Source organism: Conger conger, chromosome 11 (assembly GCF_963514075.1).
Source record: "Conger conger chromosome 11, fConCon1.1, whole genome shotgun sequence".
Taxonomy (NCBI): Eukaryota; Metazoa; Chordata; class Actinopteri; order Anguilliformes; family Congridae; genus Conger; species Conger conger.
Window position 1 is genome coordinate 25,738,789 of NC_083770.1, and position 27,984 is coordinate 25,766,772.

The 27,984-nt window shown below is 43.0% G+C and overlaps 1 protein-coding gene and 1 long non-coding RNA gene across 3 annotated transcripts; one reads left to right on the forward strand and one right to left on the reverse strand.

The window, feature by feature from the left end:
- Positions 1 to 6,814: 6,814 nt before the first annotated feature.
- disp3 (dispatched RND transporter family member 3) lies at positions 6,815 to 27,685 on the reverse strand. 2 transcript variants are annotated; one of them, XM_061260576.1, is made up of 23 exons: positions 27,340 to 27,685; positions 22,930 to 24,003; positions 22,290 to 22,509; positions 20,916 to 21,052; positions 20,285 to 20,419; positions 19,821 to 19,981; positions 19,178 to 19,317; positions 18,800 to 18,891; positions 18,473 to 18,637; positions 18,089 to 18,250; positions 17,356 to 17,505; positions 17,009 to 17,145; positions 16,438 to 16,607; positions 16,168 to 16,298; positions 15,839 to 16,014; positions 15,540 to 15,666; positions 13,679 to 13,824; positions 13,262 to 13,421; positions 12,672 to 12,785; positions 10,632 to 10,804; positions 8,752 to 10,290; positions 8,294 to 8,324; positions 6,815 to 7,903 (listed from the first exon to the last, which is right to left on the reverse strand). In XM_061260576.1, the coding sequence occupies exons 2-21, from the start codon at positions 23,993 to 23,995 to the stop codon at positions 9,922 to 9,924; spliced, it is 4,131 nt and encodes a 1,376-aa protein (XP_061116560.1). In that variant the 5' UTR covers positions 23,996 to 24,003; positions 27,340 to 27,685; the 3' UTR covers positions 6,815 to 7,903; positions 8,294 to 8,324; positions 8,752 to 9,921. The 2 variants fall into 2 exon arrangements, with proteins under 2 accessions (XP_061116560.1, XP_061116559.1); XM_061260575.1 differs by having other exon boundaries at positions 18,089 to 18,310.
- On the forward strand, positions 14,830 to 18,659 carry LOC133140557 (uncharacterized). The gene is made up of 4 exons (XR_009710016.1): positions 14,830 to 15,018; positions 16,422 to 16,518; positions 16,999 to 17,132; positions 18,517 to 18,659. It is a non-coding gene; the product is annotated as an uncharacterized LOC133140557 (long non-coding RNA).
- Positions 27,686 to 27,984: the final 299 nt, after the last annotated feature.

Here is a 27,984-nt window from a genome sequence, read left to right on the forward strand (position 1 = left end):
CTGCAGTCTATTAAATCATTGATTTTGAATTTCAGCTCAATAGTCACTGTCTACGGCCCCTGGCGGGTGTTCTGCACAAACTGTTGCATGGCTTGGAATTGTACTCTCTCTCCCGGTTTCTGTCTGTCTCAGTCTTTAGATTTCATGATCTGCCTTCTAAAATCAGTCCTCTTACAGGAGCAACGGATGATTGTTGCCCGAGGATGTGCCTGGATGAGGTTTTTCATCTCGCAGAGAAAAAGATCCACAGGATTGATTAGTCTGAAGTGTGTCTCATCTGTCGAGGTGCCTCTAGCTGTGCCAAGCACAGATTGTTCCAGCAATATTCGCCAAGGGCGCCTCTGTGTCTATTTCCGTACAGGAACACCTGTGTGTCGTATTTGAGGAGACAACTGGCAATTTCCTTTTGATTCACCCCAATGATTTGACTCATTTCTTGCTTGACACTGATGCATGTTGCCGTTTTGTTTCTCAATTAGTTTCCTGCCTGCTACTTCCCCTGACTTTGTGCTTGAATAATGTATCACATGTGTGGCATTTCTAGTGTTTGGCTGGACAACTTCCTGTTGTTCTGTGTAGGGTGCATCCACCCAGCAACAAAAAGTTGCAGTCAACCTGAATAGTAAGAGATACCCTGGAGTCTTTGGCTCACAGTGTGGAGGCTATATTATGTTTCTCAACTGGTGCTGGGAGAAGACGGAGAACAACTGTTATCATTTAATATATTTTTCAATGGTTTCCTTCTTTCCCTTGTAAATCATATAAAAGCTATGCCCTTGTTCAATTCTGTCTTGGTGGTTTCGTCTCCGTGACTTAATATTCTTTCTGATTTCCAAATCACATTTCTGTTTAATTTAACCTACATTATTCCAGAAATGTAAGACTTTTTAATTCCATTAGAATTCCTTCAAATTAAATCTTTATGAAAAATGCACTGATCCAATTAGTCGAATGTGCTCAAAAACAGTCCTATAAGAATAGGTTTAATAATCACATAATAATGACACTTATGACACTTGTATGTATGAAATTTAATTGTGAAAATGTGAAATGTTTAAAGCAATATCCAGTAGGTGGCACCAAATAGAATTACACAAGTGTTGAGCGTTGTTCTGATTAATTCTTGCACTTTCACCATGTAATAAAGTATATTAAATAGATGGAAGCAAAATATAAAACGAGAACACATGTATGAATGCATATGAAATGTCACAGAACTAGAAACTATTTTTATTTCAGATGTAATGTACCATCTTTTATTCTGTAGGCACATCATTATACATGAAAGACATACTAACTTGTGTAATACAGTACTAGTTAAAGGTTTGGAGACACCTTGCCTTTTTCTGGATTTTTAGATTTATTAATTGACAAACAGTGTAATCAAACAATTTGTATGTGGTCCAGATTCTCAGCTTTTATTGAATCACATTTTTATACATTTTGGTTTCACCATGTAGTAATAACAGCACTTTTTATACACAGACCCCCCATTTCAATGTTTGAGACAAATTAACATAATCTTGAATAAAATAGTCATATTTTGTATTTGGTTGAATATCCATTGCATACCATAACTTCCTGATGTCTGTGACCTATTAATATCACTAGAGTCTGGATATCTTATTTTCAGGTTGTCCTACAAGCGATACTGTAACTCTTTGCATTTGAATGGATCTCTGTGGGAATTGGGGGGTGGGACTAGATTCAGCTGTAAATTATGCTGATACAGTATGGAACACATTTGTCGGCTAAATGGCTTTAAGTCATCAAGGGTCCGACATATCAAACCAGCCTCAAACAACCGTGCTTCTACTGGATGTACAGTAGATACTTCAAGGGTGAATCATCTGAATTATGCTTCCATTGAGTTAAACAGGAAAATTAGTCAGGAGAAATTTCCCTAGTAATATCTTCAGCATATCTGGCAGCAATGGTTTGAGGCTCATCTCATACCTTGGATGCTTGATGACATAAAGCCATTTTATCCAACAAATACATTCTGTACTGTTTTGGTGTCATTTAGAGCAGAATCTAGTCCCACTCCATAGTTCCCATGGAGATCCATTTGGTAGCATATTATGTTCATATCACGTTTCAAACATTGAAATGAGGGGCTATTTATATTAAAGTACTGTAATTACTACATGGAGAAACCAATATGTACAAAAACAGCCTTTAATAAAAGCTGAGAATCTGCACTTTGACCACATTTGAATTGTTTGATTACAACAAAGAACATAAAACCCCAATAGGAAAAAACATAAAAAGTCCAAACAGTTGTGTCCAAACTGGTACTGGTGTTGACTGGTACTGTATATAGGATGTTTTGACATCAAAATGATCATTCCAGTTGCATCATATGATAGACCTAACATACATTACTTTTGAATTGCTTGTCAGGTAATTTACTGTGTCAAAGGTCTTGCATTTCATATTGTTATAAAAAACAATAGATGTTTTGTTAAATTAAGTTGTCCTTCATTTAAAATTGCTCACAGATTATAATTGCCTTAGATGATAGTAATTCCAGATGAATGAATATATTCCATTCTGAAAATACTTAAAAGTGGAATACAGGCAAAGTGTTTCTCCCCTCTGCTTTTTTCATTATAGATTTGAGTGAATTAGCTTACTGTATTCCTTATTTCTCTGGTCCCGGATTCTCTTTGCTGCATTACTATTCTTTCAGATCATAAATTCAGTTCAAAGGGAATTTGAAAGACCAGTAACTTTATTATTTAAGACATTATAATAATACACCAGATAATTATAAGCTTGTGCTCCAAATAGCCAGTATTCCAAGTTAATGTACAGTTTTTTTTACATCAAATGCCAAACCGTTATTCAAAGCCCTTGCATTCTTTAATCTCAGCCAGGCGGGTGCTATGAATTTATTGCTACAGAAGCTGAGAGGTAAAAAGTGAAAGGTTTATATTGGAGAGAAAATGTGAAATATTCTTTATTCAGTCAAACCCCCTGAAGAATTATGTGAATCAAAAGTTTTGGTTTATTATTCACTGAGCCAGAAGCAATCAAAATTTCTTATTAAATTTGTGTTTTGCTGAAACGATATTAAAATGCATGTTACCTTTTTCTTGGCTAGATAGGGTATGGTTTAGCATGTGTTTCTATATAATTAAAGTGGTTGGGTTACAAGATGTATATAAGAGAAAAATAAAATCATATCATGCCTGGCATGCTGTTGGATAGGCATGTCTATGGTAAAGAGCGTTATCCTGGTTCGTGTCAGAATTTCAGGTGGCTTGGAAGATTCATCAGCTTAGTAAATGATGAGGAAGTTTTCTTTTTTCTATAGTGGTGCTTTCATTCCACTGTGTTATTTGCTAACCTGGACATTGCAAATTGTTATATTTATCTTATAGAATTTATCATTTTTATCACAAAGCTACTGGTGCCTTTTCCCTGGTTTAACTGTCAGATACTTTGCAAACTAACAGTGTCTGTACAAATCAGCACTGGGACAAGCAGGTACTCAAGTAAAGGAGGGTATATTACATGTTTCAATGACACAATCTGTTATTTTATAGTTAATTGGTTCCTAATCGAATTAATTTACAGAGAAACCCCATCATGTTGCAATATATTATGGAAGTATGAAAGTAATGTACTGTTTTATTATTAAATACTCAAATCTATTTCAGCTATCTCTGGGTCGTTTCTAAAATGGTTGAATTAGTCTTGTGTAGGCGTATGTTCTCACAGGTTTGCTCTTTTCCAGAAATACAAGTCACATCTACCATCTCAAACCTTAGAGTAACAACAAAGCAAATACTCTTAAGAGAGGTAAATGTCTGTAGAGCTGTGCTCACACAAAGTGTAGTGCAGTGGTAGTTAATTTAATATAGCCATTTATTTTACAGCATTCATCTTTTAATGTAGTATGATTTTGGATATTAAGATATATGGGACACATGCAAAAAAATTATTTAAACAAGCATACTTGTGTAATGTGATTGATTGTATTTATAAAGTTACTGGTCCATTTCTGTTGCTGTATATTCCAGAGACTATAACAGCGAGCAGTAAGGATAAATAATGTCCTCCCATTTCTTCTTCTGTTATACTGGGCCAAAGACTGATGGGAGCCATATTGGATGTTCAGAGCTCTACTGCACTCTTTACTTCATTTTTCATAAGGACTTTTTGCCCAGAGATTGTATTTTTTATGTCAAAACATAACAACGTTTTTTTTCTCTCTTGCTCGAAACCAGTTCGGTTTTCAATTCAAATTTGGAGGTTTCTTGCTCACAAACATCCTTGGTGTTGGCTGTAAAATTGCTTATTTACAGAGTAAAGAAATAGTGCAATAGTATATCAATAGGGTGCCTGTATTACACAAGGCATTTCCTTGCAAAGACAGAGAGAATGTCCCTTATAGGGTTTGTAGTCAATATGTGTACTGACCTGTACTTTAATATCTGAACTGTCTATTTTGTGGCTTCTGTTACAAACCTGCCTGTTTGTCAGCCATGTCCTCTATTCGGTGATTTTCATAACCAGTCAGGCATCTATATCCGTTATTAACCTGCCTGGAATATCAAACGAAGATGTCTGCCATTTAACTGGATTTATGGCACAACCGTTGCATTTTGTAAACATGATTAGCTTGCAAGATGTTTGAACAAGGTAATTATGCAAAAGAAAGAGGGGAGGGAACACTTAGCTGCAGCGGCTTGAGGCTAAGTAGCTTTTAGGTCTCAGTGAGGCTCCTTTTAGAGCTGCTTTCTGTTTGAATTTCAATGCATCTCGACTCTCCTAGAACTGGAAGGCAAGACTCCCCTACCTTTCCTGACAGGTACTGGGTCACATCCTAAGGAAGAACACTTACCTTTAAAGCCGCAGAAAGAGCACTTCAGCGTTTCCTGCTTAATTTGAGAAGGTGCCTGATACTGTCTGAATAGAAAGACATACAGGGACTGTTCTATTCTAGATGCACTTTGATCCTTGTTGGAACAGCACGAGGGGTTTCAGCCACACACTGCTCTCATAGAACAGGTAAAGGATCCTGATTCTATTTTGAGGTAAGTCATCGATCTATCTCTTTGGAGCCATTGATTCCTGCGTCACCCCCACTGGCCATACTGTGCTGCACAGCTCGATCTCTGCCTAATGCATCCTGCTCCCACCCAGCATCAGACCTGGTGGGGGAATAAGCTTGTCTTCCAAAACATATTTACATTTTACTGACTTTCCAGTTAATAAAAGATTCAATAGAGTGAGCCCTATGACTGGGTGTTGGAGTCCCAGTCACACCACTGCTGGTTATGGCCACGTTTAGCTCACCTTGCTGGGGAATGATGGGGGTAAGCCTGACGTCAGCAGGAGGGGTTGCTGGTTGTGAAAAATGGGGGAAATTGGGGGTAAAATCTTTTCTTTTTTTTAAAAAAAGGTTCAACAAAAATATTTTGGAACAAAGACATCACCCTGTCTGATTATTCTTTGGTTGTTGGATGAAAAATACTGACCACTAGCTTGTAATTAGGTGCCCTGGTCCACATTACAGTTAGTTAAAGTAGGGTACCACCACTGTGAGCGCATTACCTCCATGCCAAAGGATGGCAGCATTAATGTTCCTTTGGTGAGATGAGCCCAGCAAATTGGGGACCATCCTGTTCAGCACTGGAGTGAGTATGGAGAACTACTGAGGCACAGAAAGAACCTTTTCTTTTAAATGAGAAACCAAAATGGGTAGCCAGGGGAATTTTGGAAGTAAGAAGTAAAGCTGTAAATAATGCATGTTATCATACTATGCATAAAATATTTCCCCCATTGAGCTAGACTCCACATTCAATAGAAATAGAAAGCTAGAAATCTGTATTGTCAAAACTTAAAAGGACTGAAATCTGGGGAAAACAGTGCTGCTATGATTATTCCAGCTTAGTAACATGCTGTGGTTATTATAGGAAGTGTTCGTAGCATTGTGCGGGTAACATTATTGTTCCACTGTAAGTGAGAATACAAGAGATTTTACCACACAAGCCCTTGCATTCACCTTACTTACTGTCTCACAATGCAGTGTTGAGTACTCTCTCCTGCATCTGAGGTAGCCGTGCAGCTACCAAGATGGAGCATAGCATCATTTAATTATTCAGAGCCACTTATTTATGCAATTTACTCCTTTTGAATAATTTGTGGTGGCATCCTCTCATGCCTCTTTGTGTGCTTAAACATTTCCCTCACCGTTTAGAAAAACAAATACCTTCAGGGAAAGATTCGGGGAGCTCAACCATCTCTTTGGCTGTGTTCTGACCAACAGAGATGCCTGATTTGGAGGTGGACCGATGAAGGACTCCCACAGAACCCCAGTTTCTCCTGATCTGCCTCTTCCAGTGCCTCTGCTGGCCCTCTGAGTGCTGGCTAGGGCTGCCTTTCAGTCACATTCTGCTGCCCCGTAATTCTGCTTCAGTCAAATATTCTATTTGCAAGAGCGCTATTGGCCCTATACTCTGATGTTTTCCATTCAAAACAAAATCCAGAAACTCATGTTTTTATGCATTACAAATCCTTTCTGCAGGTTTATGTGCAAGTGCGATTGTTTGAGGCACTGTGAATCGGCCCTGCTCTATTTTCTGATAGCTGACCTGTTTGATCTGTTGGACCACTTTAGAGATGTGAATCAGACATTAAAGTCATGCCCTTTATCTGATGGCACTCTAACTCACATTTATATTGCTATATTTATGAAAAACCTCAGTTAAGTTGACTTAAAAGAAACATTAATAGACCTTTCTGTGTATGACCTGCCATTGGAAAGATCACATACCACCATTTTCTCTTATCCTTTTCACTGTTTCGCTTTATTACATACCACCACCAATTTAAAAACATCATACATTATAATAACAGCCATTAAAAACCTTTCCCACAAACCCCTTTAATTGATTTGAATATCTCAACAGAAATGTAATTATCCTGACGATGGCAAGGCAAGACGGATGGACTCATAGATAGTGTCAGTCTGGAGGACTATTCTGCGTTAACCTCATCAGCGTAAGGAGCTCTGTGAATTACCAAGAGCACGGTGAAGGAGAAAGTGGAGGAGGCTGAGGGTGTCTGTCTGAGAGGATGCTAAGTGGCTGCATCATATCTGAATCATTTGTTCAAAGGGGGCTAACGAGCTAATTGTTGTACTAGGAGAACAGGAGCAAAGAGGCAGAGACCATGGGTGAGCAGAGACTGTTCAGTGCACGTTGCTGCATGAACTACACAACTGTAAGCAAGGCACGACAGGACCTTACAAGACCAAGCAGGAGATTTCTACATGTCCACACCTGTCTGAAATTCCCTGAAATAGACCATTACAGGGGAGTTTGACAAGTGCAAGTGCAAGTACAATTACATTTGCATGACAGGTGCTCGTATCCATGGCGATTTACATCTGGTACGTTCTACATGTCGTCCATTTACTGGATGTACCTGAATAGGACACTTAAGGCATTGCTCAAGTGTACAACAGTGGTTTCCCATGTAATATTTTAGACATGCAACCTCTTCCTCACAAGCCCAGTTTTCCAACACTCCATACTACCACCAAACAGACACGAATCAATACAAGTCACACAAAATTATTTGAAACTAACATAACCAGAGAAGCTAGTGAAACCCCTCACAGAATGTTCAATGTAACATGCTCATAGAAATATGATACACAAAAGGTAAAAGAATACCATCAAGCTGTAGCCAATAAATAGACATCTTTACTTTTCTTCAAACATTCTTATGTGTCCAGTAAACATTTGACTTTACAGTGTGTAAATTGTCATTGTTCAAAATGTACTTTTCAGATGAAAATGTCAGACGAAGCTGTTGATGTTGATTTGCGATCAGTTGTGCCCCTTGAAGTCCAGTTGTGCTGTTGAAGTCCAGTGAAGGGCCGAGTCTGTAAGTCAATGTGAAAGAGGCAGAATGGTGAGGGCTTTTATAGTACATTAATCACCCTGATATCACTATAAATATGCCTCCTTATCTCTATTCAGGCAAATGTATTAAAGACCTTGAGAGTCATTTTCTGAAATGCATGCTGTAATTTGCCTACTTAATTGATGATAATCAGCTACTCGTGTACAGAGCTCAAATGCTTTGGAATAATAGAAACACTGACTGTGCATGATTGTGAAAATTCTTTGATTTAGTTCTGTAGTATGTTTTTTTTAACACTATGCATTACTATGTATACTGTATTGTCTTAACAGGGTGACTACATTATTTACATGGTTATTCAAGGTTATTGAATTAGATGATTTGCACCTGTTGTTAGAAGTATACTCACAGTTTTAAAGATTTACATTGGCGCAACGAGGCTGCAGAGAAAGACAGAGAAGGATAACAATTTATTTACCTGAATCACCTGTAATTTCCCATGTGAATGCATTTGTTTGTTAAATGTGTCTATTTGTCATGACTATTCACTCTAGAGCTCATCACTGGTTCTCAGTTGATTGCATTCATTGCTGAGCTTGTCTGTGCATTTGCCCATTTATTTGTATGATGCGTATTATTATTTCTTAGTTGAATGCTTTTATTTCCTAAATTGGCATATTTGTTCTTGAGCAAGCTTGACATATTGAAAGGCTTAAAACATGTGTTGGCTGCGAGAGTTGATGTTTCCTTCTGTCAGGTGTCAAAAATAGTACTGTGCATTTCTATTTTAGGGAAATATTTTTAACAGTAGTGCAGCACATTTTGAACAGAGCAGTCATATATTCTGAAAATACCTTGTTTTCTCACCTTTGTTTTGCTTTTGAATCCCATCGGATCTCAGATTATTGTAAATTCCAGGAGATACACATCCTTTTACTTGGGCGATAAAAATGGCCTCTCAGTGTACAATATCTCTTCTTCTATCAGTGGTCTGCCACAAAAGAGTGCAATCAGAGCCACTGTGAGTCAAAGGGAAGTAACATACTTTCCTTTTCTGTGCTACATCTAGTCTTGATCACCAAGGCTTATCTTCGATTCCTCCATCACCAACCGCTGTGTTAGCGCTTTTTTTTTCTTAGTCTATCTTTTCTGGCCTCTGAGCATCTGTTTGTTCTTCGAGGCAGTAGTTGTCATCAGGGAATCATGCTGGTGCATGCACAATACCAACCGCCCAGTCGCTTGAATCCAGACAGAAGAAAAGCTTTGCCAGTGTCATTCTCGTGTGATGAGACACACGGCACCTTTTCAGTGACATTTTATCAATTTTCTTTCACTTCTACCCACTGTAAACAGCACATCTTGTATTGGCTGTTGTCATGTCAGATAACGGAACTGATATCTCTGTAATTAATGATAAGTTGTATGTTCTAGTTAGAGATGCACTGGCTTCTCCTTGGTCAGAAAGATCTAGTGGTTCTTTCACCAGGTCAGAGGGCCCTGTGAAGGTGTTGCACACAAATGAAAGGGTTTCAAACTGTCTGTGTTCAGAGGGGGAGACCTTGTTTGGGCCTGCTTGCCTGGCAATTAAAAACCGAAGCCAGAGGGAGTCGGCCAGAGCTCCATAACAGCAGCGATAAGGACAGGAGCTCAAAGCAGAGCCAGTGATATCCTGAGAGAGAAAAAGAGCAATAAAGGATTTATGTTTCCTGGCAACACCACTCTGACTTTCCCATAATTTTGCCAGTGACATTTTTTTCCTTCTTCTGAGACCTACTGACTGAATTTGTGTTATTTCATGTGCATAATGTCGACTGTCTTGATCCCACCAACCTTGATACCACCTTTACGTAAATACTGCTACCGTGATCATATATAAAAATATGTGTATCAACTTGTGTCCTTAAAAGATATACTCGCTGTACCTGAAACTTTGAACGCGGCATCACGCAACATCAGAACAAAACTTAAATGAACGCTGGCTGCACAAGCCAGAACAGGAAAGCGCGACTGTGATGGTCATGTGTGACGACTTTGTTGCTATGTGGTGACTGTGTGCCAAGGCAGTGGGCCAACCATTCGCCCCCCGACCCAGTACAGTCCAACCCCGAAGGTCACTGTCCCCAACACAGCAATGCAGGCTTTTAGCACTGCACCAGGGGGTCGGCTGAAGTGAGCTGGTCCCATTGTGGCCAGCAGGGCGGCAGTAACAGTGAGGGTGAAGAGGATTGAGACTGCTGTGTTGATGGCAACAATTTGGCCAAACTTGGCGAAAGGCACGATGACGCAGAAGAAGAGTGGCACCGTGGAAATCACTGTGGTGACAGCACTGGAAACTATTGCGACACCAACGTGGTCCACAGCCACTAAGGTCCTCCACTGCCGCAGGCCAGACAGGTCCTGAGGAGGCTAAGAAAAGAGAGGCAGAAATAAAACTCCCAAAACACTAGATATAAATCTAATACTGTTTCAATTTGTCATGAATAAATGAATAAAGTATTTCAAAGTTAGACAAAATAAGCACTGTGAAAAAACAAATGCTATATGTCCAAGCTTTTAGCAGCTAACTTTCTTCCTTTGCGTGTATTGCACACATTCTCATTAAAATTCCAAGCACTACTAAAAAAAAAACCTCAGGACTAATTACTGAGCATTAATGTGTGATCAGAAATAAGAGTAGAGTGGGAATGGAGGAAAAGGTCAGACAAGGAAGGGAAGATGGAAAAGAGGGGGAGGAAGGTGACTCATACTGCTCGGTGGCTGGACATGCGGGGACCCGTCTCCCCGGCGAGCAGGAACCCCTCCACCAGGTGCAAGCAGTAGTCCACAGACGAGCCCACCAGAATGGAGAGGGAAATGGCCTCCACCGCCCCCATCTCCCAGCCCAACCAGTACATCACTGCCACAACTAGGCAGATCACACCTGTGGAAATACCCATCAACATAGGCCTTTACACGACCTTTCATACTGTCCATCTTTCATAACAATCCCTTATAGTGTGGTAGAAAGATTTGGGCACCCCTGGATTACACGTCTGTTACAATGAATCTGTATGTGATCAGCAAACCGGAACTCTAAACTACAAAAGTTAAACATGAGACCTTTCTGCAAATTTGAAGGCAAGATTGCTTTTTATTTTCATTTCTTACTGTTTATAAATGATAAGAAAACAAGGAAAATGGCCGTGTGCAAAAGATTTGGAAGCCTTTTGGATTATTCTTTGTAAAAAGATGATTAGTAAGTCCCAGACCCAAGTGATTTACTTGTTAGGACTTCAATGAGTCAGGTGAGTATAATTCTAGGGCGTAACTTTTTATTTTGAAGTAACTCCATGCCTTCTAAAGCATCCAACTGCAGTGGCTGTTCTGTCTGGGGTTAACCATGGGATCCTCTGAACAGTTGTCCAAGGATTTCAGAATGAAGATAATTCATTTGCAACAAGAAAGAGAGCTACATGGCAAAGTTGCCAGAAAGAACTCCCTCAACACAAAATTGAGTGTCTGAAGTATGCAAAAGAAAACACTGAGATGCCTGAAGCCTTTTGGAACAATGTGCTTTGGACTAACAAAACCAAAATGGAACTTTTTGGCCACCACCAAAGAAGTTTGGAGAAAAAGTTATCTTGCTTTAAAATGTAAAGAAATGTGTCACGTTTAATGTTGTACCATTTAGAGGCCAGGTTCCCTTCTGTTAGCTTAGATATGAATTGTAAAAGGCTTTTTGACCAGCGGTGCCCAGGTTCTTGCACACTACTGTAAATTCTTAATAAGCCATTTGCAGCAGCATTATACTGCAGTGTTATATATTCTTACATCTCAGCAGGGTATATAATTAACCCTGTGTGGAATATCTTGGGCAACTCCTATATAATTGCCTGGCAGTTATTAATATTTGATGAACTACCACAAATGCATTTTTAAGGATGGCAGTGTAGTTTCCAATGCTTCCTTAATCTTGTTTAATGATACCACATCATGAAGTTTTACTGGATCCCTTTTTCCATGGGCCTTGCTTTAATAAACTGACTGGAGTTTAAAGTAAAAAAGGGAAACTCGATGACAAGAAATACAATTATTCAGAGAAATTTTTAGGCCTTAGTACAATACGAATGTCATAGTTCCAGCATACATTCAGGTCTGGTCCTTGACATTTAAAACTATTGATATTGATTTGATCTAGTTGCCAGCTTTGAGCTTTACAGCATGAATTCAGAATTTAGAAAAAAGGTATAGGGTGGTACACAATAGGTACATAAAGTTGAACCCTGGGATTTTCATGCACAGTCTCTAGAGTTTGCAGAGAATGGTGAGCAGTGAGCAGCAGTTTTGCGGGCAGAAATGCGTTGTTAATTACAGAGGTCAGAGGAGGTCAGAAGAGCCTCTCTGAACACACAATGCATCAAACCTCTAAGTGGATAGGCTACAGCAGCAGTAGACTTAATAAGTCTAAAAAATAAGTCTAATAAATAAAGTGCTAACTGAGTGTATAAATAATTTCTACCTTTTTTGCTTGTAAAAGGTACTTATTAGTACCAAATAGAACATTATTGTGTTGCGCTTTCAGTGTACATTTTGGAAATGTGTTTGTTAAAGAACAAAAATGTACCTCCACTTTTCTTTCTGAGAATGGTGCAATATAGGTGGGGGATTCAATGGACCAAAACAGTCCGAATTATCTTATACAAATAAAGAAACAGACTATTGCACATGTGTTTTTGAGTATCACAACACCTCCCTATCTGTCATCTATGCCCAGCAGGTCTGGCTGAAGGGTTGCGAGCATTTCTTACCCAGGATAGTAAGGAGAATGGGCAACAGCAGGAGTGGGTGGGCAGTGAAAATAGATACAGCAGCAATACAGATGGCCAAGGACAACAGAAGACTGTAGAGGGCGCTCTCCACACCTACAGACAAAGCACACATGTAAATAGAAGGTAGGAAAAGGTTTTCCAATAGTTTGGACAGCTTATTAAGATGCAGCCCAGATACCTCCAAGATCAATCATCCCTGAGTGGTTTACAATGGCCCATGGTATTAAATATGTTGACATACACACACATACACCCACTTAATGGTGTTATTGCAAAGCCATTACAATCAATCAATCCCTTCCATAGGGCTGAGTGTTAACAATTCAGGTACCGTAAGTAAAGTCCTTTACTAGTGAACCTTACCTGTACTATTTGAACAGACAACCTAATCTCTGAGTCACTAAAACCAAATGTAAGTCCATAGAATCATACTTTTTTACACTTGTAACCACAGCACAGATTTCTCAAGCCATATAAATATTTCATCTGAAATGATTAGCCAAGAGATCCATATAACAGGGCCAATCAAGTGTGCTTTCATATAAAGACCAAGTCTGAATTTTACTTGCCTAAGATCTCCATGAAGATTTGCTTCCAGTGCTCACAGGTTTGGAAGCCGCGGTGCAGAGCGGAGGACTGGGGGAGAGCTGAGAGCTGCTCCTGCAGGAACGACTCCCACTGGAGGAAGTCAGAGTGGGTCTGGAAAGAGGACTTCCCCTTGTAGGTGGTCTGGGATGGAAGGCAACGGGAAGGCATTGTGTGAGTCCATGTAGTTCAGGAGTTACAACCGGAAGCAAACAATTGTACTGTGACTTTGAAGTGACTAAATCTTTAGTCCAAGAGTAGCTGAATGAAGGCTACAGATTAACCCCCACACTTCTGCATATGTTCCTTAATTGCATATCAACGATCCACTCAGACGTAATGGGCCCTGTACCCTAAAAAGGATCGAACACACTGATGTCAGTGTGTGGAGCGTCACTCACAGATTCGAAAGCCATAGACAGCCAGCGCACTGTTCCGCCCTGCATGCCCACTGCCCCATGGGATAGTTGCCCTGGCAGTAGGTTGGGCTGGGGAAGAGATTGGCACTCTGGATGGAGCAGAGGCAGGAGGGAGGAAAGGCTGTTTCCTGAGTCAGACCCACATAGATTGACAAGAACAAGCAAAAAAAAAAAAAAAGAGGGAGAGAGAAGTAGGGCTGTTACACATTTGACATTTGATCTGGACACCCACACAATATAAAGTAACTTTGAGAGAGAGAATTCATTGTCTCTTATAGCTCAGTCTTTGCAAAAAGTTTTTGTAGTAGCCTCACAGAACTGTCAGGTAAGGAGCCTCCCTGGGTAAAAAATAAATAAAAAAATCAATCCGCAGGCTACTTGTGGTTTTTGCTAAGCGTTCGCTGAGCATATGGATTGAAAACTGAGAGTAGGCCTATTGATCACATTGAAATATTAATATTTTTTCATGAATGGTGGCTAGGAGGGGCTACTCAGGAGCCATCAGATAAAACATTTTCTGCTCCTCAAAATTTGCATCAAGTTCAGAAGTTGCACTTTGGGAAGAGGTCGCTACGCAAATTTTATAAGTGGACCGTAGCCGAGTAGGCAATGCATTTGATTTTAGCTAGCTGACCCAAATCTTCACCCCTCTGCTTCACTCGGAATGTTTTATTCCAGCGTTTGGACTTATGTTAGTTGTGGTTGTGTTAGCTACCTAGATAACCTGGGAGCTAGATAACTTTTCCCTCAATTTAGCCAACTGTTTATAAACATAGAAACACATCTTACAAAGCATATACCCAAAAAATATATACAATTATAATACTTGTGTATTTTCACATCAATCGTTTTTCCATTCACTTCCTGGAAAATGAGATTTTCAGGGCTCTGCCCTCCCGAAAGAGCCGTTTCACTCACGGGCGTCATATCGCAGAAGCTAGTGCTCCGTTTTAGTGTGTCTTTAAATATTTTAGCTAGTTAATGGCCGCTAATTTCTTAGCAATTTCCGGATAATTTATGGATGTTACTGTGCTAGCTAGCTCGTTACTCCTTACTCCATATACTACTCAAGATTTAATAACATTTAGCAAGGCTTTACGCCAATGAAATGTGATGCTTTGAAAAAAACTAATCTCCATTTTGTTGGGGTAGTCTAATATTTTAAACTGGCAGAGGACAAAGCAAAGCCACTAAAAATGTACACAAAGTGATAGCTACAATTTGATGGGCAGGCAGTTTGTGCACAGCACTACACATGAACTGAAACCAGATTGATGAGGGAAGCATTTGGGACCTGACAGAGGAACTGCTGTGCGACTATGGTGAGCAGCCGGTTAGCTTTCATATTCATGAATGTATTAGTATTGCGGTACTGGCTGACCTTCCACAAACCACATCTAAACACTTCAGTCCGGGGAGTCAGGGGAGAATAACATATGCCAACATGTCAAGCAATAAACCCGTACAGAGAGTAGAGAATGAAGATGGTTTTCGTTTTCATTTCTGCTCTTTGGTTGTTAACAGTATGAACCATTTATCTTGAATCTGTACAAAGATTATCTTGCAACCATGCTAAAATTTTTCACATCGCTAAGAAAGAGATTAGCACTTCTCAGGCTAAACTGAATAGGCTACAGGCTTTTAGCAGGTTGTAACTTTACCAGAACAATAGAAGCCCTGACTCACTGCAAGAGCAAACAGTTTGAATGCAAGATTGACAGTGTGCCTCTATTGGAGGAGGCAAGAGTAAACTCTTAAATTATATTTAGTGATTTTAATATTATAGAAAACCATGCATATCAAGATAAACATCTCGTCAACAGAGTCATTTAGATGCTGGTACCTGAGGGTAGGCATTGGGCTCCTCCAGGCTTGACTAAGCGTGTGTTGGCACTGATGGCTTTGCACAGCTGGCAGAGGTGCCCGATCTCTTTAAAGAGGTCGAAGTTGGAGTCGTAGATGACAGTGCCCTGCAGAGGAAATTTCACTTCTATTTAGATCCAACCTAATATAGAGGTGCAGCAATTTTGATGATATCATTAACAAGCAGTGCAAAAAAAAAGGGAGGGGGGGAATTAAATTCTGTGTAGGGACTCCAAAATCTCAGGGGATAGGATTAAGGTTAACAAGGATGTCACGCACCATGTCTCCGATGACGTGGTTGTCTTTGCGGTGTGTGCGGTTCACGCCCAGGATCCCAAACACAACAAACACCATGGCGCCAGTGTCCACCAGGGGGCGCACTGCTGGCTGCCCGCAAGCCCCACCTCCGCATGGGTTAAAGCCAGAGGTTCTGGAACTTGTAGTCTGTCCTGGGTCTGAGAGACAGAGCAAAAAAGAAACGATTAAAATTCAGTGCAGAGGAAGCCTCACTGTCTATTCTCAATACAAACATTAATGTTGATGAATCCTATCCCACAGGAAATCTGGAATTACGAAGAGCTCTATTTTTTCATTATTTCCTCAATTACCTGTAGGAAGTGGAGTGTAGAAAGCACCCTGGGTGGGTCCATCAGGACCAGCACTAATGATACAGCCAGGGGGAGCTGCACACACTCGGCTGGGATAAGGGCTGTGTCTCAGCTGGGCGAAGTAGAGCTTCCTGGACCCACAGGGAGAGCTTGCATTCAACAGCTTTGTCTTGTGCTTCCTCCTTTTAATATCCCTTATGCACTTTTTTCATGTTTTCTTTTAATCACTGTTCCTCTCACTCTTACTTTGTCAGCCTTCCTGCTCCTTACCTGCTGTGTTGCTGCTCAGCTAATGCCACATAAAAGCTGAACTCTGATCTCCACCCATCGCGGGGGTCACATGACCGTGAGGTAATCATCCAGCGTGGGTGAGGGTGGGCGGCGTGGGAGATGCAGACCGTCATGCGTGTGCTGAAGTTCCTTTGAGGTCTGCTGAAAGCCTGGATTGGACACACACCATACAGTGACATCCACACCCTCATCGTTGTGTTTAATGAGTCTGAGAAAAAACTGTTCAGGGTCTGTGGGTCTGACATTCAGTAGAAACTATTCGGCACCCCATGACCATGGAGGTCTCGAAGTCAGAATCACATTAGACTATAGAGCGCATCATTAACTCACTCATTAGACTGACAGCAAAGTGAATAATGAACATCAGGACTGTAAAACAATCATACTCCATTTGCAGCCATTTGTGAATATTCAAAGTTATTTTTTTTAAGATGATAAAGAATTAGCTAGAAATGGCTTTCCTCTTTTTAATGACTAGAGGCGGTAAAAAACTTTTTTGGCTTTTCTTTGTGCTAATATTCTGTGTTTGCCGTTTTGCAGATACTTTTACCTGGAAGGACGGTACTTCTCCATTCCCAGGAGATAGGGCTTTCCATGGTGAAGGCACACTAGCATTCAAAGAGAAGCGGTAGAGGGTGATGGCTGCACCTACATCCAGCTTGGACACATACACTGTGAGCAGAAGGTCTGGAAAGGGAAGAACAGACTGACATCAAACCCCATATAAATAGTCACCTCTTACATTGTTTACTGTCAGACTTACCCGTCATTGAAGCTGTACTGACTTCTGGTTCTGAGTTACTCTGGGGCTTTAACAGATTTTTTTGTGTAGCTGTGCAATCACTCAACACAATGAAAACTAGATGCCAACATTCATAATGCAACTTTGACCCCGACCTGTTTGAGTGGCTGTGGAGATTGGCTTGGCCGAGTTGTGCGCAGCTGAATTTGACGGGTGTGAGGGATGTTGCTGGGGAGGACCCCCCGATAAGGAGGGGCAGGGGTGGGTGGCACTGCGCAGGGAGTGTGGCTTCTCCATGAACAGACCTGTGGGAAGAGGGCCAATCATTCTAGTCCACTGCTGTTCACACACGTACAGTGCACACAAGGCATTCTGTCAAAACAACCTGCTCACATCAGTTGACAAAAGACTTGCTATTCACCTCCCGTTCCATTGCCTTAATAAGAAGAATGTTGTTGACAAGAAAAGGCAATCTGTGCTTGTCATTGTGCCTATTGTCTAGTCAGTGTCTAGTACTCTCTCAAGCCTGGTTTTGAACACTCTAAGGGTTACACGGCAACTTCGCATTTGTAACCTGGCAACCTGCTCCGTGTATTTCCTGATATCAGAACAAGCTCCCTATTTCTGTTGAGAGAACTCATCCTCCTTTGTGGCCATTTGCTGAACTGAAAGAGATTTAGTGTCTTAGCAACCTATAAATTGGATATCTGGAACCTATTTAGTTCCCCTTCTCTGTACATTTTCTTATAGCATAGTGCCTAGAACTGGACATAGGACTGGAAAGTATTCTAAACATTAATATATCTATTCATGATATGTGTTTTCAACCAGTCATTTTTGAAGCCTTTAAGTTGTAGGTATTGTGCCTGTTATGTGTCTCGGCCTCACCGGAGCACATGTGACAGGAGATACCCTGGGCACTCAGATTGCTGCGCAGCTCCAACAGGGTCTGGAGGTTTGTGTCTGATCGGAACAGCAGCGGGGCATGACTGGCCGGTCGTAGCAGGTAGCAGAATCCGGCTGACATCAGCAGAACAAGGACATAGAAAGCTGAGAGGGAGATGTATGATGGTGGTGGGGGTGGTGGAAAGAGGAAAAATGGGTAAAATTCTGAATTAAGAGCAGGACCCAAAAACAGACACATAAAGGTGAAAGAACAGGGAGGGAAGGCAGATGAACAGTAATGAACGACGTGCCTGCATCTTCATGGGTTTTTCAATATTCATAGAAGTCACAGAAGTCATCAGAATAGTTGAAAGCCTGGCTTCTCACCTACAATGATTCTGCGTTTCTCCACCACTGGCTCTGCCACCCAGTGCTGCAGTACCCGCTGTAGGCCTGCACTGACCACTCCAGTTCCACCCTGCCCAGAGAGAGGAGGAGGTGTCTCCACTGCCAGAGCCAGCAAGGGGGCATCATTATCAGGACTACAAGAACCTGAGAGGAAAAGACAGAATGAAGAGAGAGAGGTGAGGGTAGGATGAGAGGAGTAGTGGGAGAGAAATATGAGATGGAGAGGGTAAGGTATGAAATCTCCAATTAATTTGTATTGCAGTCCCACCTTTAACTCATTTTATATTCAGGAAACGGTTGTCTCACCTGACTGAATTTCAACTGACAGAAGAGCAATGTCATCATCCTGGTCTGACAAGGGGGTGTGGTTGATAGACACATCTGGGAGAGAGTGACACCTGAGGGGGTAAATGTAGGTGAGAAACAACTCAAAGACCACAGCTTGTCCACCTGGATGTCCATCAACATCAAGCCATAGCTCAAAGAGAAAAGCAGCCTGTAGCCTAAGCTACATTACTGGAACCCGGAAGGTTGGTGTTCAAGCCCCAGTGTAGGCACAATAACATCCGCACAGCATTTGGGCCCTCGAGCAAGGAGGGAGTCCCTGCTTAGTTTAATCAACTGTAAGTTGCTTTGGATAAATGCATCAGCAAAACAAATTATAAATGATAAAAGCAAGGGTACCGTTTTAGACAGCGGCTCTCCTGAAGCACCACACACTGGCTCCACACACATAGGGCAGCAGGCATCAGCAGAGACACCCACAGCCAACAGCAGCTGACAATCAGGGCCATGAAGAGGCCAAAGTCATGGACGGCCGGGATCTGATGCAACCACACACAGAGATGGGACGAGAAGAATTTACTCTTCTGCTCAGCAGCACACTCTAGAACAAAGATTATATTAATATCGAGAGACTTTGATATACTAGAAACTTGTGGATTTTATCACTGAAATGTTGAATTTGAGAGGAAAATTTGAAAGCTTCAAAATAGCCAGAAAGTCACCCTGACATTATTATACAATCTGATAGAGCAGAATTCACAGGTTCCTTCCCATTTTGATCTTTGGATGCTCAGCATACGTTTCTCTTTAGTGAGCCTCTAAACTCCAGTCACGAATGAACCTTTAGTATTTATACAAAGAACAAAGTGTTCTTTGAGTGCTGGTCAAATTCTTAATCTCTTTCAGTCTCTCAGTCTGCCCATCCAATAATTCTTAACTGCCCAACTAAGTCACAGCATTTTCATTGCATTTCATTCTTTTGGAGTCAAAATGGTTGATATCTATGTATCATGCACCTCTCACTCTCTCTCCCGTCTCTTACCTGAGAGAAGGTGTTGGCCGCGTAGGCAGCTGCAGTGGTAAAGGAGGTCAGGAATGTGGCCCGCCCAGCAGTCTTGATCGTGTAGACCATGCGCTGGTCAGGCTTTACTAGATGAAAGGCCTGTCTGAACGTGCTGATGAACACAAAAACATCATCCACACCTGGGGAAACAGAGATTACAGCGGGAAAGAAGAGGAGCAAAATTACATCAAAGGAAAAGAAATGAAAAAGCAGAGGTACACAGAACTCTGGAAGGAATAAGAACTGGAGTGCAAACCATATTGAATTATAGTATCTTGTATCAATCCTTCTGTGCATGTCAGCTGAGATCCACAGAAAGATTATAGCTCTTCGGGAAGTGCTCAGTGCAAAGTTATGCATGTTTGGAGTTTGCCGTCTTCCTTGAGCACTGGGCAGAGAGCCAGGACAGATATTATAGGATCTTGGAGGCGGTCCAAGCTCACCAATGCCAATGATGACGAAGGCTGCCACTCCGTTAAGGATGCCCAGGTAGGGAATGCCAAACACTACGTGGTACAGGAAAAGGGCCATGAGGCAGCTGAGGCCGATACTGGCAAGCCCAAAGAAGGTTAAGAACACTGTAGTAAGAGAGAAAGACAAGTTGAGGGAACATCTCACATTACTGCATTTTATGCCTGTGTAACTGCTCATGCATTTATAGATTGAAAATCTGAGGAGCAGAATCTGGTAGCAGATGCTGGGAAAAGGAAAGACATCCACTTCAAACGGTCAGCTACTATGGCCCTCTTCAATGATTGGACCTTCATCTGAATACAACCTAAAAATCTGAAGTATCTCTGTTGTGATTGCACATTTCAAAAGGGGAGGTTTGAAATAGATTTCATGCAGAAACATGAGTGTGTGATTGAATCAGTGTGAGCTAAGGAAAATCATGTCTAAGAGCAGGGTATGTGTGCAGCAGGGTATGTGTGCAGCAGGGCTGTGGGTAGTTGTTTCTCAGAGAAGGGTCAGTGTGACATGGCTGTGGGTGGTTGTTTTCTAGAGCACTGTGACTGAGCTGGACAGTTGATTCAGCGAGCGGGTTTTGTGTGATGCAGCCGCAGGTTGCTGTACCGGAGAAGGAGGTGAGGATGTAGACCAGCGCAGTGATGCAACCCCCACTAATGAGGGCCAGAAGCATGTCACTGTGGAAGGTGCGTCTCACCTCATCATCAAAGAGCTCCGTACCCCCATACAGTACCTTCACCTGACTGAGAGAGACAGACAGACAGACAGACAGACAGACAGACAGATGAGGTGTTTATTGGGATAAATCATGCCAACTTTACTGGGTTTGAATATTGTTTGGGTTTATGGTGTATATGCTCTACCATGATAAGATTTTCATGAACCGAAGCTTCAAATTTAACCTTTTTTAAACTTTGGATATTATTATTAATAAAATAATCAGCACTTTCCTGAATTGCTAGACTGGGCACACAAAATTTTCAGAATAATAAAAAGGGGTATAAAATTTTAGTTTAAAAAAGGTACAAAAGATGCATAATGTAGAACTAAAAGCCAATAACTCATATTAAATGAACTTCTCTGCATGCTCTAACACCACTCGAGATAATTCATATCTGATACAAAATCCTACCATGAACCAGCGATCTGAATTTTGTGACCCATGCTTTGGGTCTCGACCCTGACTTTGAAAAAACTACATTATACATTATGCCGTTTTGAGCATAGAACTGCTGACTCTTGCCTCTCACTCAGTAAATTATTAATTTACCATGCCTTCACCCTTACCCGCAGTGATTTATAGTGCGCACAATTCTACATCATTATGTGCGCACAGCTAAACACTGCCCACCGGAACTGTGCTCCCAGCAGCAGACTCTGAATGCACTCAAACCCAGGCATTATTTTTCAATAATAAAACAGTATCAAACCAGACCAACGGCATCAAAACTCACATTTGCAGAACACCAATTAAAATATGTTACTATAATGCATACAATATTATTTGGCTGTATTCACTGCCACTATTTTACACTCTTCTGTGTACTTAATTCTTGTTCTGGAGTGTGTGTGTATCTGAAATCTAAAAGGCCCTTCGAAGCTCCAGGGCTACCGGACATTCTGCAGATAAGAATGCCCAAAAGAGCAAATAGACTACTGGAACTGCAGACTCATTAGTTCCAGTTATATCTGCTCTCTCCCTCTCTGTCTCACATTCCCTGATTCCAGAAATGTTCAGGGGGATTTTAAGCACCCTGCAGTCTTTTGTATTTAAGGGGAGCGAAGGTAATTGATTGGGGAGTCCTTTGGCTCCCCAAGCCCCTGCACTGCATGGATATCTCACTTTGTCAACGTTTGTTGTTCGCTGTAATAAATTTGTTTCACTGTCCTATCATAATAAATGTTTTACTGCCCCCATTTTCAGGACAGTGGCTGGGTGATTGAATGTCTGCGGTACGCGATACAGCGCCTGGAGCTGACCTGGTGGACTGGCGGGCCAGAATGTCAGCGTACTCCACCACAAAGCTGCGGAAGCGACGCCTCTGCTCCTCCGGCCGGTCTTGCAGGGAGAAGAAGGAGGGCAGGGGAGCCCCAAAGTGGATCTCGCTGCGCAGGAGGGAGCTGTGCAGGTTGTCAGGCGTCAGGCTCTCATCCACATACCAGTAGAACTGCGGGTGTGTGATGGCCAGACTCAAGGCCCCTGGGAGGGAGAGCGGTGGTACTATCACACCGCTGTCTATTGTTATGCTGAGTTTTCATCATATTTTATTATGCACACCTGTGCACTCATACATCCATGCCAGACCAGAGTCAAATATCAATTTCAAATACTTTAATCCTTAAGATACTGATAAAATTAGCAAATACTCAAGCAGTGCCCTGGGAATTTTTAACCAAAATGTACAATTATGGAAGAAAGATTTGTTTTGAATATTGGTCAAAATACCAATAGCAATTTGTGCATAAAATTCAGTAATCTGCAGGTATCCAACAGGCTCAAGTATTTCAAATAAGGTTGTGACCCAGGACTTACAGACATACACACACAAGAGACATAAATGGCCATAGAATGCCTTACACATCGACGGCTTCATGAACAAAAAATGATTTATGGACTCACCGTGGATGTCAGCCAGGTCAGGGCCCATGCCGTCATAGTAGATCTTCCCTCCTCGCTCGCTGGGGAAGAGGTAGGAGAGGAGGGAGCTGGGCGGGGAACAGTAGGAAGGCCCCAGGGGCAGGTCCCTCAGCACCTCCAGGGGCTTCCAACAGAACTTATGAAACTGGGGGTGCTGCATGACCAGCCGCTCCACCCTGTGGATGGTGTGCAGACGTTCCGGTGTGAAGATGTTGTTGTCCCGCCCACCCTGGGCCAGGAAAACCAGCTCCATCCTCCACAAAGCCTGGCTCTGCAGGTAGGAGTAGTATGGAGCTCCCCCCACAGACCGAGGTGCCCTCACCAGAGACTCTCCTCTGTCCCCATCACCCTTCCTCTTTCTGGCTTCTGGGGTTTCTTCTTCTCCCACGTTGGCTGTAGAACTACCTCTCTCCCTCTTCCCTTCTCCCACCATAGTGTCTTTAATGGCAGCTTCCTCATTCTTTCCCACTGCACCCCTTTGTCTTAAGGTCCTCTCTTCTGTTCTTCCTAAACTGTTCAGTGTAACACTTTCAGTGTTCAAATCCTGTCCATCAAGCAGGAAGTGTCTCACAGCTTCTGAGATCCTGCTTTCATTATTGGCTCCACCTCTGACTTTGCTCAGCCTGTCCAGCAGTAAGTCTCTGAGGGCCTGAGAGGCATAATCATCCAGGTCACGTCGGCGCCGGTCCCAGGACCCCAGCTGGGTCTTCAGAGCCACGGTGAGAGCATCAAAGCGCTGGGCAGAGGAGTGGCTGCGCACTTCAAAGGCGCTGTAAGACAGGTCGATGTCTAAGGGAGAGCAGTACAGGAACATGTAGGCTGAGAGGACGCAGGGCAGCAGAACTCCAGCTCCCAGGACCAGTGCACTGACCCAGGGCTGAGTATACACCCAGCCTACTGCCCCCCACACCCCCCCAAGCGCATCGGCCTTAGCCTCGGCACCACACTGCCCCTCTGCCTCTTCATTCCCCTCTTCCTCCTCCTGCCCTTCGTCCTCCTCAAGGTCCCAGTCTTCCTGCAGCCACAAGGGCTCATCCTCCGCTTCCATCGCCACCCCTGATGCAAAGACAAAGACAGCAGAGCTCACCTGCTTTACACCTTTGTGGTCATAGACAAGTTAACTTTGTGATAAAGCACAACTGATTTAAGGAGCGGCCATTAAAACAGGCAGGACTGCTGCCCTACGTGACTGCCAGCAAGGGCACGGATATTAAATCTGCCTTCCAACGACCTCAAATGAGGGTTCCTCTTCTGTGCAGGGAAAAGTCAAGAGGAGGATTTTTGCGAGGGCAAGACATGTCTCTGGGGCCCTGGAGCACGCTCTGTCTCCAAAGCCCCCAGTTTGTGATGCGGAACACAGAGCGGCCGGTAATTTATTCCTCTCACTCTCTCCATTTGCTGTGCGCAGTCTGAACTCTCCACGGGAGATCTCTGTAAGCCTCTTTTGCCATATCAGCAGCAGACTTAAATTTGGCAGAACAGTTTCAAATTAAATCATCTCAACCGTCTCATTGGTGACAGGGACCAAGGGGTGTGTAGTATGAGTGGCGCTCCGGCCCCAGCAGCACCTAACCGCTCTCTACTGCCGTCTCTTCCTTTCTTCCACCTCTGGTAGCTCCATAAACTTTGTATTCAGGTGGCAAAAGATCTTCTAACTGCAGCCTGTAAGTGACTATGTCATCTACTATCAGGGGAGAGCAAGCTCCTGTGCCTGTAGGGGCAGGCTTTCTCTCCCGTGCCCTCAGGTGTTTCATATTTGGATACAAAGGTACAATCCCCTCTTCTGGGCAGCAAGCAAGTTGAAAGTTAAGTCTGCAGGTGTTAATTATCTCAAGAATGTACTGCATCTCATCGTATGAAAAGGTCCCCTGCCAATGTGGCTCATTGAAATTCAAGTTCATGAACAAACTCTTCAAAAAACGCTTTTAAATATATTTCTTTCTTCTTTCTTTCTCTTTTTTTTTTTTTTTAGCTGTTTCGCATTCAGTTTTGACACCGTCCTTTGCTCAGGGAGGGGGCCTCTGCATAGTAAGGTGGCGTTGGGGGAGGTGGTATTCTCCACGGGGAGGCACATCTCCCGTAATCCCTCAAACAGAGTGAGGCGGCCCAACATCTGCGCCCGCAGCAAGCATCTGGCATCTGGCGTCATTTCCCGACCATTTCAGAGGACAAACTCATTACGCACAGGAAGCGTCCGTGAGCAGGAGGGGGCCTTGGGCCCCCACTGATCACAAAGTCACCTACCTGGTTAGTTTCATGTGTTTGTACACACGCTTCCCTGCCTTCTACACTAGGAAGTGCTCCACAACTTTTTAACATTGTTGTGTGCGGATCCTGTATTGGGTAATGGATTGCTTTCACATGCATTTTCTAATGCGTCAAGGGTCCCACCTGGTAGTAAAGGGAAACAGTGTTTCACTGGTCCCCCATCTATAAAAACATTCAAGGTACGGGTTGTTCAGAGCCTAAGCCCTCTACAGTAGAGCTGTGTATATTATCTAAACAGCCATTTGGACAGCTGAGTACAGGCACATTTACCGTGCATTGAAATTGTGCCTCCAACACCAGGCACTGGGAGATTACAGCTATGCATCTCGGGGTAATCTCCCCCTGAAAAGCGACTGAGACGCATCCATTTTTCGCACTGATGAATTCCAGCTCTCCACTTTGCCAAATGTACAGTTTCATCAGCACATTAATTATGGGCGTAACAGGAGCATGGGGAGCACTGCCGACCAGCGCAACACGGGTCTGGAGGCATGTTTACAAGCCGAAAATAAACACGCTTTTCCTTTCAACCAGGAGACAGGCAGAGTCTGTCATAGAACCAGGCAGGAAAAAGGGCATCGCTGTCTGAGACACAGACTTTACAGCTGCCCCATCTGCTTAAATCGCTGTGATCATCTGGCCGCACTCGCACTACATCGCCCGTTAAGCACACTTTTATGTGCGGGCTTCGGCTCTATATACGACGCGGAAATTTAAGAGATTGTCCTCTATGCATAATGCAAAGGCACTACTGTCTGTGGGCTGTTGCACAGTAGTCTGTATTGGTCTCTTTATATCTGCTGTTTCTGACAGCATGGGCTCATGCAGTAGATTACAGGAAGAGGCAGGCACATAAATGCTGAGGCTTACAGGGAGCAGGGCGCCTTTGTCGCGGATTCAAGTGCCAGATCAACAGGCCAGGCGATATCTGTTTTCTGTGCGCTACGTGTGAAAGGTGTGCTCTTTCTTAATCTTGCACTGTGAGATGCCCACTCGCGCACACATTTGGCCATGGTGCCCATGCCAAGTGTGACCTAAACATCCCATCCCTAACCTGACACGACACAGAAGGATGTGCATCCTCATGTATTATACTATTATACTGACTGTCCGTGAGTGTGTCCACAGTGATTGTGAGCATGGGGAAAGAGGGGTATGTGTATAACCTCTACAGACTCGTGCTAAAAATAGAAAGCACACCCCTGACACCCCCCTCCTCCTCCTCCTCCTCCTCCTCCTCTTCTCCTCAGGCTCATCTCTTTCTCACTCCCTCAGCTGCTCCACAAATTCAATTTGGTGTAAATTCATGGAGCGCACGAGGTTGTTTAAAGGGACATTAATCTCAATCGAGCGTACCGGGAAGACATCCCTTATATATGAGCAGGCCCTTCCAGCAGGAATTACTGTGGATCATGCATACTGGCCGGCAGCTTCTCCACATGGACGCCAGTGTGGAAGTTCAGGCTTAATCATAGAAAATAAAAAATTATACAAAATCTACACAGTGGCGTTTGCATGTAGTTGCACCATTTTGCAATTTGTTTGACAACCTGTCCTGCCTTCCCCAGAATGTGCAACCTGTATTCAGCGATCCCAAGTGATGGGAAGAATTGCCGATTACCAGGCATGTGCATTGAGTTGTTTTTTATTTTTACGGTCAGCTTGAGCAGCAGAATATAGAGAGGTGTGGAGATAAGGTTTGTGCTCACACCTCAGATCCTTCAGTGGGCACTGATAAGGTGTCAGGGTTTTAATCCACCACTGGATCTTTTGTGAAGCTGATCTCTTTGAAGGCTGTCAGAATGTCTTTTACCTGCAGTTCTCCCACTGACATTTCATCCTGGTTTGTGTGGTCAGAGCTGGACAAGGTGAGAAAGAAAGCTGATCTGTTGTTTATGGACCCTGAAAGACCATTTTCACAGGTGAACCAGGTGACTCACCCTTGCCCATCTAAGACCATCCCAGATGTTTCTGCTCAAGAGAACATGTTGAAGATGGTTCATATTCAGAGGGTGTTTATAACCTCTCTGTGTCTGTTAGAATTCAAAGCCAGAGCAACTGAAAGGCAGAAGGATGCCCAAAGCTGCCTTAAAATTGGACCATGGGATATCGGAGGAATCTTACCTGTGCCTGGGAGAGGAGTTAAGCTGACGGTGATGTCCAGTCCAGTACCTCTTTCCTTGTTGTACACGCACGGGTGCCTTGTCTTTCTCCGAACACAGTTCTTTGATCGGAACTCGACTCTCCTTGTAGTCGTAGGTCTTGTCTTCACTGGTTGGTCCACGAGGTGCAGAGACGACACTTTGAGTTCTGTTAGCTAGGATTTCCAGGGAACTGACTGAGAGAATGAAAAAACCTCTCTCCCCTACATTTCTATTTTCTCTTCCTTTTCCCTCTTCCCCCTCCTCTACGGCTGGTTGTCCGGGCGACGGTGTGAGCGAGCGAGTGCGAGTGTCAGTTCTTTCACTCTTTCAACTGCTCTCCTCTCCTCTCCTCTCTCGCTGCTTTGTTCACACTGCCTTCCAGACTGGCTCACCAATGGGAAAAAAGAAGGGAGGGGGCTAATAGCCCCAAACAGTGGAGCAAACCCAGGTCGAGAAAGGCTTGTCCTACTCAGGGGTGGCAAGGGCTCCACAAAAATGTGGAAGGGGGTCTCCTCTTGGTTTCAAGCTCTTTTCAGCCTCACAATATCAGCCAATGTGAGGATCATACAGACAGACGACAACACTGTCCCCCCGCTTTTCAGGCGGTGGGGTTGGTACATTCTAC

Excerpts from the sequence above, each read along its gene's own strand:
- disp3 (XM_061260575.1), bottom strand. The coding sequence starts at position 23,995 with ATGGAAGCGGAGGATGAGCCCTTGTGGCTGCAGGAAGACTGGGACCTT. Across the intron at positions 22,510-22,929 it reads TGACCTGGCTGACATCCACG|GGGCCTTGAGTCTGGCCATC; the intron begins GTGAGTCCATAA and ends TCTCCCTCCCAG. Across the intron at positions 16,015-16,167 it reads CTACACTCCACTTCCTACAG|ACCCAGGACAGACTACAAGT; the intron begins GTAATTGAGGAA and ends TCTGTCTCTCAG.